This window comes from Mus pahari, chromosome 12, assembly GCF_900095145.1.
Source record: "Mus pahari chromosome 12, PAHARI_EIJ_v1.1, whole genome shotgun sequence".
In the NCBI taxonomy this organism is placed as follows: Eukaryota; Metazoa; Chordata; class Mammalia; order Rodentia; family Muridae; genus Mus; species Mus pahari.
In genome coordinates this window covers 39,756,209-39,767,289 of record NC_034601.1, presented here as the reverse complement: position 1 = coordinate 39,767,289, position 11,081 = coordinate 39,756,209, and the positions used below count along the sequence as shown (strand labels likewise).

Genomic DNA, 11,081 nt, shown 5'->3' with positions numbered 1-11,081 from the left:
TCCCAAAGTGGGCTATTTTACCCTGCTGCAGAGCTGTCTTTTTAACAGTTCCCTTGTTTTCTGTGTACTGTAAACATAGCTTCACATCCCAGTTGAGCCTGCAATTTGCTTAACTGAATGTAGGAAGAATATCTCTCATGTTGTCCTTCTTCGCTTGAATACTGTTTAATGGTCTTTGAGATAGATGCCTCAAAAAGCGAGAGAGACAAGAGACTGTAGACTTTACACTGGGGGCACAGTGGCTGGTTATTTTTCTTCTGTATTGGTAAAATCTCTCTAAGGCCCACTTCCACAAAGATAGTAGTAATGTCATCTACGGTACGTGAGGCACCGTTTCACTTGGGTTTTACCTTTGCCTGTTTTGGAGTGAGCCCCCTGTTTTGATAAGAAGTCAATCAGGTTAAATGAAATACCTCAGAGCATCTCAGCTCTACTTGGAGCTATGAAGACAATGACTAGAATTTTCACTATGTTTAGACTTACATTTTATAGATTTTAACATTCATTGTCTGTGTGGTTTTAATATAGTATGCAAAGTATTTTTGTATTTTAGGCTTAATATTTCCTATGCTTTGTATATAAAAATATTCCACTCTGCAAAGATTTCCCAAGTGCATATGTTGTTTTTGTTTGTTTACAGCACCAGAGGTTAAAGAAACCCCAGGCTTCAGGCATCCTGGGTAGTAGACTGCTCCCTGGGTTCAACCTTGATGGAATGGACTCTAATGTGCTTACCATTCATTTGTGTTTAGTTCAAGAGAACAGAAGGCAGCATTTATAAATGAGTTACTATTAGTGTCACCGTCTTTCCTGGATACAAAAAAAAAAGTTTTTAAAGCTGAGAAATATGTGGCCTTACCAGGGAAGTTATGCCCATATTGTGAGGATTCAAAATCAATTGACCATTGACCATGATGATGGTGGAGACATCTGTTAAGATCATGGGAAACTTGCAGAGAAAACAGTGTAATAATTCAGATGACCACTAAACTGCCATTCCTCCTCATTTCTCCCTGGCTGGTGCATCCCCCACTTTCTGTCCATCTCATGCCTACCATCAATTAGCCATCTCTGTAGCTGTCCTCTTGAGTTTATGTATAAGGAGATGTCTTTTCCAGTTTTGTGTGATGGATTCTAGCAGACTGTATAGGAAGTAGCGTAAATTGTTTTAATCATTTATTCTACATGGAGTCTAACCTTTAGGGTAATATCATGATTAAGAATGACAATGTCAAATCATTGCTTGCCTAAACCAGGTCTTTCAGTAAATCCCAACTTGGTCTCAAATTTAGGAATGTTTCTAGAATGGGGCCCACTCGTGTTCTCTTTTGTCTGTCTGAAGACAGTTCATGGCGAGAAGCAAGCCAAAGGAGTTTATATATTTAGTACCAAGAAAAGCTATAACACATTGTGTAGCTGTGGTAGGACCATGTACTAGACAGAAGAACTAGTAAAGTTGGGTGAGCTCAAACCCGAGGAATCTGAGACTTGAGATTGGCAGGAAACAAGCCACTCCCTACCCATTTCTGCACCTGCTCTAGAACATGTATGACACCCCAATGAGAGGAGAACGCTGGTCAGTCACATAAGGAAACACTTGGAGTCCTTCCCCATGCAAATAGAGCATCACTAACATCTCAAACTGAGCCAAAAAGAAACTCCTACCCCTAAATCCCAACCCACTCCTCAGTGTTTATCATGGAATGAAGCTCACAAGTCATTTCATCGAGGCTCAGATGAGAGTGACGGTTTTTACTGAGCTGTAACACTTGGGGAAGAGTTGCTCTCCCAAAGGATTCATTGCTGGGCCTTGGAACCACTTGGCTGGCCAGGCTCACACCACTACTGCTACCCCTGTTACTGCTGTGGTAGCTGACCTGGGTGGGACCTTGGCTACCTACCCTGCCCAGGCTACCCAAACCTTGCTTCTTTGCTAAGAACTGTGAAAGACCCTCATATGGCATAGACCTTGTAAATATTTTTAGGCTGACATTTCAAGTGTTAAGCCATTTGAAGCTATTTATGGCAATTTACACCTTTAATCCCAGCATTTGGGAGGCAGAGGTGGGTGGATCTTGTGAATTTGAGACAAATCTGATTTAATATTGTGTTTTAGATCAGTCAGAGCTACACAGAAAGATCCTGTCTCAAAAGAAAAATTTAAGCCATCTGTTGCCTTTTGTGTCTATCCAGATGTTCTACGAAAACATTTGTACTGAGTTTTAATTTTCCTTAACAATGTTTACTTACAAATTGATAGGAATGAAGGAAAGATGTATAAACATTTTATATACATGTGTATGTCAAATAATAGCTATTAGAAAAGAAAAGAGATACTACCTTTTGTTTTTCAGTAAAAATTATTTAGCACCGCATTTTCCTCTCTCCAGTTAGAGAGTTCTTTTAAATGTCTTAATAATAAGTCATAAGTAGGGGGAAGTTTACTATTTCTTTAATCTTGGAAGAACACTGAAAGAAAAAGTCAGGGTATGTAGAGTATGGAGAAATTCCCTTATGAAGCTGCTGACACACAGCTTTAGCAGATGAAAGGGGAACTGGATGGGAATAAGGTTACATATTTCTGTTCAGTAAGGGTATCCATGGTGGTAACTTTCATGATGACGGTAGTCATCCTGGTAGCCATCCTGGTATCCTTGGTGATAACTATGGTAACCATATCCCGCATACTCATCATCTGGGCAGCGCATTCCCAGTGACTGCTGAATGGCCATTTCCTGTCTCCGAAGTTGCATGGAATCAATTAAGTCATACACGATGACCATCGACCACATAGGAGAAGGATACCAAGATTTAACATTGCCATCTTTTCCAACTAGAAGCATGGAGAAATACTCTGGGCTCACTTGAAAATAGTTGCGGATGTCTTTGACCAAGTGGGCTGGCACATCTTCCCGCTCAACAGTGGAGCTCCCTGGAATAGAATTATAATGGTTGTTAGTGGATTAAAGAGTCAGAGTTCATAGATACAACAAAACAAGAGGAAATCACCATGAGAGCAGAAGACCCACAAACCTGTTCTCTTTATCTCAAAAGCCAGTTGTTTGCTCCGAGTATCCAAATAGCAACTAAATGTTTGGTTGTGCAATGCTGTTGCCAAACTGTGGGACTATGGACAAACTCTGGCATCTCTTTTGAGAATGTTACAAAATACAGAACCCATGCCTTAATTTAATCCTGCTACATCATCTGTAGCAATCTGTCAGAGACGAACAATGGTGTTTCTATTTCTAGGTATGTTTCCAATTAGCTTACTTCTTTACATTCCAGTTTTCCCTTCAGTGGACAATGGAAAGCTTGTTTTGTTACCCAGAATGAAAAAGAACAATTGTATTGAAAACCAATGACTGGATCTAAACCAGTAGTATGTGTGAAAAGAAAAGAAGAGATGGGGAACTGTGGCTTTCTGGGGGATCTACTCTGGTGCTCAGTCAGGTATTCCCCACACTGGCATTTATTTCAGAATGAGTGTCTGTGGAGGAAAGATGGTTATGCTTTCTTCAAGCTCCAGTCTGTTAAGTCATTTTCATTTAACTTCTTTGAGCCTTTTATTGCATTTCATTATCTTGTGAACACAAATCAAGTTGATAAGACCTCATAAAACAATCATGAGATTAAATGATAGAGCATAAGTTGCTTTGAAAATCTTGAACAAAAGCATGATTTTGATTATGAACGTGGATGTCTCTACTGTTGTTTTGAATAATGTTATATCAAGATCAAGATTAGTCCTTAGTCCAGCCCCTGCCCCATACACATCATGGGCACACAAGCTTGCTTTTGCTCACATACTAGTCCCTTGAGGCATACCTACTGATTGCATATAGCCAAACATAAGGTTTTAAAACAATTAACTATTACCATTAATTGGGAACAGTTCTAAAACTCCTCCAACTTCCTCTCCAACACCCAAAAGCTTCAGAATGGTTATATGTCGTAGACCTGACACAAAAGAAAAAAATTACAAAATTAGAGGCAAAAAAATTTTGAAACTGTCTTTTCCTCCCATAGACCTGACAACTGATGAATTTCATGTCACTTAAAGTCTGAAAAAAATATGGAACACAATAAACCAAGTAGAATAATCTGTCTTTGATATTTCTACAACACAGGAAACATTTTTTAAAAATGACAAGAGAAGTCACAGATTTTAGTATCAACAAGAATCAGGCGGTTTTGTGTGTGAGGCTGACTGAAATAGGTTGGCTCTTAAAATGATTCTTGTGCCGGGCAGTGTTGGCACCTGCCTTTAATCCCAGCACTTGGGAGGCAGAGGCAGGTGGATTTCTGAGTTCGAGGCCACCCTGGTCTGCAGAGTAACTTCCAGGACAGCCAGGGCTACACAGAGAAACCCTGTCTCGAAGAAGAAGAAAAAAAAAAACAGGGAAAAATGATTCTTGCTGTAATATACCAAAATATGAAACTAGTGAAATTAAAATGCCTACCATGAGTTAAGCACAGTGTTGGATTCCGGGGGTGGGGGTCGGGGGAGATTAAACCTGAAAGTTTCATACCTTTTATGGATAACTTCCCCTCAGAGAGAAAAACCACAAGAACCATCTAAGTGATGGTTACAGAGCCAGTCAGAAGTGAGATGCTTCCCTTGACTGACAGGTTCTTACTCATGCAGAGGATATTTAGGGGAACCCCAGGCAAGCGCAGCCGGCTTCCCGTCTCCAGCTAAGGTTTCCGCCAAGGAGAGAAGGTCACGCCTTGATAGCTTGTTGGAATTCTTTTGAAGATGAAAACCATGTGAGGGGATTCAGAAAGAATCAGCAAGATGAAGAGAGCCTACCGCCGTGAGAGCTCCGAGCTGATGATAAGATCAGCGGAGTTTGTTGCCCAGAGAGAAAATTAAAAGCTTCTATATGGGAGGGCTCCATTAAGGAGGAGCTAAAATCAAGGCAGAATGCCATTCTGCACAGTTCTGTTTGGTTTTCTACCTTTATCTTTTTCCCAGAAGGGTGAAGCGTTCTATTCCAAATACCAGTGAGTCATATTTTCAGAAACTGAAGATCATGAGCATAATGACTCCTGGAAAAACGTGTGATTTGTTCATGTTTCCTTTGTATAACAAAAGGCTTTGCTTACACTCATGTGGCACAAGCTTAAAACCCCAAACTGTATAAATAAACCCAAACAACCCCTCCTGGCTCCTGATAAGGTATCTACAGAAAGGTAGCAAACCAAGATATTACTTGGTGTCGTTATCTCGTTAACACGGGTCACATTCCACAGCCCAGGCTGGCCTGGGACTCTAAAGCCCCTAGTTGGAGTCTCTTGGTGCTGAGATGACACATATGTGCCACCAAAGTGGGATTTGTTTTGACTTATATTTCTACTGTGACTAAACCTTCAGCGCTCTAAGAATATCTTTCATGATCAGCACCATTGATGACGCTGAAGAGTTTTAAATATAATTCAGAATATTGACACAATCAAATATTGTCTGTTGCTAGTTGTAAATCATTTGCCATAATAAACGGAGGATACGTGAAGGATCCCTGGATTGTCTTAACATTTAGAGCTTGCTTGCTGCCTTCCTTTGCATTATTTCACATCTTACATTTGGGAGTTACTTATAATTGAGATGTACTGGGCTGTATGATAGAACTGGGTCCCACTGGTGCTTGACAAAACTCATGAACACCCTTCCTTCAAAAATCAAGTAGAGCCTTTTTTTTCTATTTTTTTTAATTTATTTTATTTAGATGAGTACACTGTAGCTATCTTCAGATGAACCAGAAGAAGGCATCAGATCCCATTACAGATGGTTGTGAGCCACCACGTGGTTGCTAGGAATTGAACTCAGGACCTCTGGAAGAGCAAGCAGTCAGTGCTCTTAACTGCTGAGCCATCACCCCAGCCCCCAAGTATAATGTTATAATTGTGCCATAATTATAGACATGACTCTTCCTACTCGAAGTATCAAAACAGTCTTGATTTGTAATGTTATAATGATGATTTTTTTTTAAATCAGTGACAGGAAACCAGTCCTTCCATACATACCTCTAGTGATTCAAAGTGCTCCCCTCGGCAGCTGCACAGATCACACTGTCGGCTGAGGTATTAACACTACTGACCTCACTGCCACCCCATGTCACACTGAACCTAGTAGTAAGTTCTGTAGATTGTGCAAATATTTCTGTGGCCAGATTAAAAATGATACTAGTGCTTTTAGTTAGCCCAGCAGATAATGTTTAGCAAATAAGGCGACATGTTATTTTTCAAAATATTGAGGGATATGTAACACATAGAAAAGAAACATTTTCTCCTTTCTGATTTGGCCTTAAAAGTTTCAGAATTAAACACAGTGACACACACCGGAAATTCCAGCACACAGGAGGATAAGACAGGAGTATTTAAAGTTACATAGTGATGTTCTGTTTCTAAAAATAAATAAATAAATAATAAGATTCTGTTTTATTAATTCCTAGAACAAGATCAATATATGGAGAAGTACCCAATATTAGTATCCAGTATCCAAGTATAAGATAAGTGATTCTGCTTGAATTTCATTAACTTAAGACATGTTTTTTTTTTTTAAAAAATCAATTGAAAATAAAGCCATAGATACTTTCAAACACTTGGAAGGAATGCATAATTGACCAAAACAGCACTTTGAAAGCAACTTCATATTCAATATAATAGAATATGTGTCTGGGAATGTGCATCTGAATTGGAGTATATTTGGATGAACTAATGTTCTATGTTCCATTTTAGAATCATCCAGGAAGAAAGCTGTATGGGAAAGCCAAAATAAGGTGCCTTCTACTCACCAAAATTGCATGCCTGACCGTTGAGGGCAGAGAGCTGTTGTGAATAGGCCCAGTCTTCATCATTAGGAGCAGAGATCACCAGCAACCTCCTCCTCCATCGGAACCTGGAAAAGACGCAGAGAGCCGCTATGACTACCTCATACACTAGAGGCCAGTGTAAGAAAACCGAGCCACATCAGCTATTGGGTTTTTCCATTCCCAGAATAAAAATCCCTGGCCCATAGAACTCTTCCACAGCTTCTGAAAGCCATTCAGCTGTGTTACCACATACTCTTACTTTTTCTGTTATGCCTTCTGTCTGCCTGAATGATATGTTGAGTCATGGTCATCATGCCTGATGAGGATACTCAGAGTAAAGTGACGCTCAGTTATAAGGTACATTAGTCAAAACCGTAAAGGAAGCAATAATGCCACGACGACAGAAGATGATGAAGAGTTAAAGTTCCTGTAAAGCTCCCCCATGAGTTCAGCAGGGGCTGGAAAAGGAGACTATAAGCAAGAAAAGGCTAGAAAGGGGCTGCCAAATTTTAAGTACATGACCACAGCAAAAAGAGGGAAAGTGAGAAAGTCACTAAAAGGATTAAAGAGGGTCCTAGAAAAAGAAATCCCGTTTTCCTTAGAAGGGGGTTGCCATTATAGAGGCAAATGCAAGTTCTGATCTCTTATTATCATTAATAAGTGGCGATGCAAACTGCCCCTATGAAGTCTGGGATTTTAATTAAGCCAGCTTCTACTATTAGTATAGCTGTCATAGTGGACTAATAGACCTTTTATCTTATACGTGGAAACTTGAACTCAAGTTTGTCATCGCTACTTTTTCGATGTCTTTGTGCATGTCACTCAGTTCAACTAAGTCTCAAATTTTTATTATTTTTATTATTCAAAATTTTATTATTTTGTACTTTCTACTTCAAAGAGGTATACAAAATTAAACTCCCAAACCCGTCAGTATATTATCCACATGATGGCATAGAACGAGGAAATCATGTCTTCATTTACACCTGCTCCCTTGGACATCATCCATCATGATGAGACATCACAGCCTATTTGAGTGTGTCAGTATGTTGTTTTAAAGTTCACTTTCACTGCATAGTTAGTGTGCTTCACTAAGGCTCAAGAAAGCAAGCTGGTTTTCCCACACTTTATGAATGATAAGACATAAAAAAGTAATTTGCACAACTAGTAAATCTAAGGTGGTAGTGGTACCAAAATCCAGACTTAAGGATGATGATGCTATATTTGTGCTCACAAGGTCCCTGGTACAGAATGAAATAAATACAGTGTGCTCCTGGTGGATGGAATTGCCTCAAACTGGAGAAGGAATGTCGCTTCCTTCCTTAGGTGCAGGCAACCAGAAGGTATTAACAATCACTGAGCCAGCCATTTTGCTTATGTTTTCTCTCCCTATGCCCCATCTAGCCTCAGAATGAAGGTGAGCATTTTTTAACCCCAAAGAAAATGGCCTCTTGGAGGGAACAGTGGTTTGGGGGGAAGTGAAGGAATATAATAGTCTGATGAAATACAAGCTCTGAATGGATGTCTGTCTCCTAAAGCTTGCCAAGGATTGCTTGCTGTGACATTACATTCACTTCCTCTGCTTGTTTTTTCTTCAAAGGGAAAGGAAAACAAGTCTCCCCCGAGGATAGGAGATGACTGTTTTGGCACATATGGAGGGAAAGGAGCATATGAGACAGTCCAGAGGTTCCTGGGAAAGAGAACAGTGGTGGCTGCTGGGTCACAAGCTTCGTCTCTGATCTCCCTGCTTCCTTAGGAGGACTGCCAGACCAGAGCTGGCTCCCAGCCAGCATCTAACCAGGCCGGCCTCTTCAGTCTCCATGGGGCCATTGAGTTATGTTGGTGAGGTCTGCTCTAACTTGTTTACCTGTATGTGCCACTGAATGAGGTTTTGATGGAAGAGGGATGAGACGCCCTGTCTCAGATACTACCCAGAGGAGGTTGCTTCCCATGAGGAATGATTGGACTTCACACTCTGGGACCCAAGGCCCCAGCTCAAAGGCACTAAAGAAAATAACTTCCAAGGCCTGTGACAAGAATCGTGACCCTGCTGAGGCCCCCATTTGGGCCAAATTATTATTCTGTCACGTTAGCTTCTCAGGAAATGAGACCCTACAACTCTGTGTGTGTTTGCCTCTTTTAACTGGCATCCCAAATTAGTGTGCATTTGCCCACTGTTTGGACCTTCTGTCTCAGGAAGGGTAATTATAGCCTAAAGGACAGTGCTAAAGAGCAGACTGCCTTCAGGGTCTGGTCAGTTGAAACCGAGCTGAGCAGTCTCACTAACCAGTCAGCAAATTTAAGGAAAATTCCCATTTAGGGACTGGCTTAACCATAGGATTTTTTTTTTCATTTTGGAGCTCTTTTCTTTTTCCTTTTTGTCTTAGCCTAGATATCAATTTTGAATGGTCTACTGAGCTTCTCTCACCAACAAAGTATGGTGTAAGAGCAGAAAACTGCACTAGATTATTGTAATAGCATTTACTGATCATTTGCTTTGTACTAGGGCCTAGGCCATTGTTACCTTTAGTATTAAGGTGCCCTTTCACAATAATTTTAAGAACAAGAATGCTTATTATTGTCATTTTGCAAATTGGAAAACTGAGTGAGAAAAAGAAGAAAAAGAAAGGAAGGAAGGAAGGAAGGAAGGAAGGAAGGGAGAGAGAAAGAGAGAGAGAGAGAGAGAGAGAGAGAGAGAGAGGAGAGAGAGAAGAAAGAAAGAAAGAAAGAAAGAAAGAAAGAAAGAAAGAAAGAAAGAAAGAAAGAAAGAAAGAAAGAGNGAGAGAGAGAGAGAGGAGAGAGAGAAGAAAGAAAGAAAGAAAGAAAGAAAGAAAGAAAGAAAGAAAGAAAGAAAGAAAGAAAGAAAGAAAGAGAAAGAAAGGAGGCAGAATTCCAATACAGGGGTATTTTATTCCAACACAGGAGTATTTTATTCCAACACAGGAGTATTTTATTCCAACACAGGGGTATTTTATTCCTGCCTCTGAGTAACTTTATTCTGTTTAGATTTATAAGATAATATTTTATTAGTTCTTTAAATATTTCATACAATATTATTTTGATCATATTCTCAACCTGCTGACTCTTCCAGATTTACCCTCTCCACCCACAATCTCCTAGCAACTCAACTTCCAGCATGGATGAGTATACAGCAACCCTGCATAGAGGAAGGGTTCCTTGCTAGTATTATTTCAATTTTATAGTGGAGAGATTTTTAAGGCAGTTTAGTTAAGAAACATAAGGTCAATGTGATGAGTGTGTTGTAGACTGAATTTTCATATGAATGATAAATCTTACCTTCTTTAGATGAGTCGCTATACCCTAAGAGCCCCAAGTCTCCCCAGTCTGCAAGAATTCAAGTCACTTATGTATTAGACCCTTATTTCTTGAGATCCTGACTAACATGGGGCAGTGAGAAAAGATCAAGCCCATGTGACTCATATTTAACACTGAGCCTCCAGCAAATGTTTACTTCATTTCTGGAGACCCTCAGCCTTGAAGTACAGCTAGGGTAGTGCTTATATTGAGATCTCTGCGATTTGATTTGTTGTGAGTCCATTCTTTAGTTTTGTCCCTCTTGGGAACTGACTCAAAGTCCCTATGAAACTTTCACCCAACATTGGGAAAGACTTGGAGCAAAGAAGAGAGTGTTATTTTGTTTTTCTTAAGCTGGTCTCCAGAGGATGCCCCAACCCCTGATGTCAATGGGTACTAGTCCCCAGAGAATTCCAGAGAGAGGTCAAGAGGATTCCTACTTCTAGGGTCTCAGTGTGGCTTTCGTTGTTTTGTTATAAGGAAGTGGAAAGTCAAGTATAGTGCATCAGTCCCATTTGGAAGTGAAAGAGGACTTATGCAAAACAAAATGTGATGTTCACAGCTTCTCAGATTTGCTGATTGCATGAAGCACTCCGCATGAAAGTTCTGGATTCTGTCCGCAGTATCAAAGGAAAGAAACAGAAGAGACCTCTCCAATATTACAGAATCAGCCTTCACAGTCAGAGTTGGACCGAGCTTTGCAACTCCAGGCCCAGAGACTAAGTGCCATTGCCAGGGTGCTCAAAAGATGAATCCATGTGAACCACTGTGTTTCTCTGATGCTGAGTCATCAAAATCAACCATCAGATTAAAAAAAAAAAAAAAGACAGGGAAGGAAGGAAGGAAGGAAGGAAGGAAGGAAGGAAGGAAAGGAAGGAAGGGAGAGAGGAAGAAAAAGGGAAAGGAAAGAAGAGAAAGAAAAGGAAAGAAAGAGGGGAGGGGAGGGGAAGGGGA

The 11,081-nt window shown here is 40.3% G+C and overlaps 1 protein-coding gene across 4 annotated transcripts in view; it reads right to left on the bottom strand.

Annotated features, from left to right (window-relative positions):
- Positions 1-2,430: 2,430 nt before the first annotated feature.
- Ccdc80 (coiled-coil domain containing 80) overlaps positions 2,431-11,081 on the bottom strand; it is a 33,273-nt gene continuing 24,622 nt past the window's right edge. For all 4 annotated transcript variants that reach the window (XM_029544771.1, XM_029544769.1, XM_029544768.1 and 1 more), the window contains exons 7-9: positions 6,798-6,901; positions 3,880-3,960; positions 2,431-2,932 (exon numbers count right to left, since the gene is read on the bottom strand). In XM_029544771.1, coding sequence (XP_029400631.1) covers positions 2,586-2,932; positions 3,880-3,960; positions 6,798-6,901 — 532 coding nt within the window. In that variant the 3' untranslated portion in view covers positions 2,431-2,585. The remainder of the gene's footprint in view (positions 2,933-3,879; positions 3,961-6,797; positions 6,902-11,081) is intronic.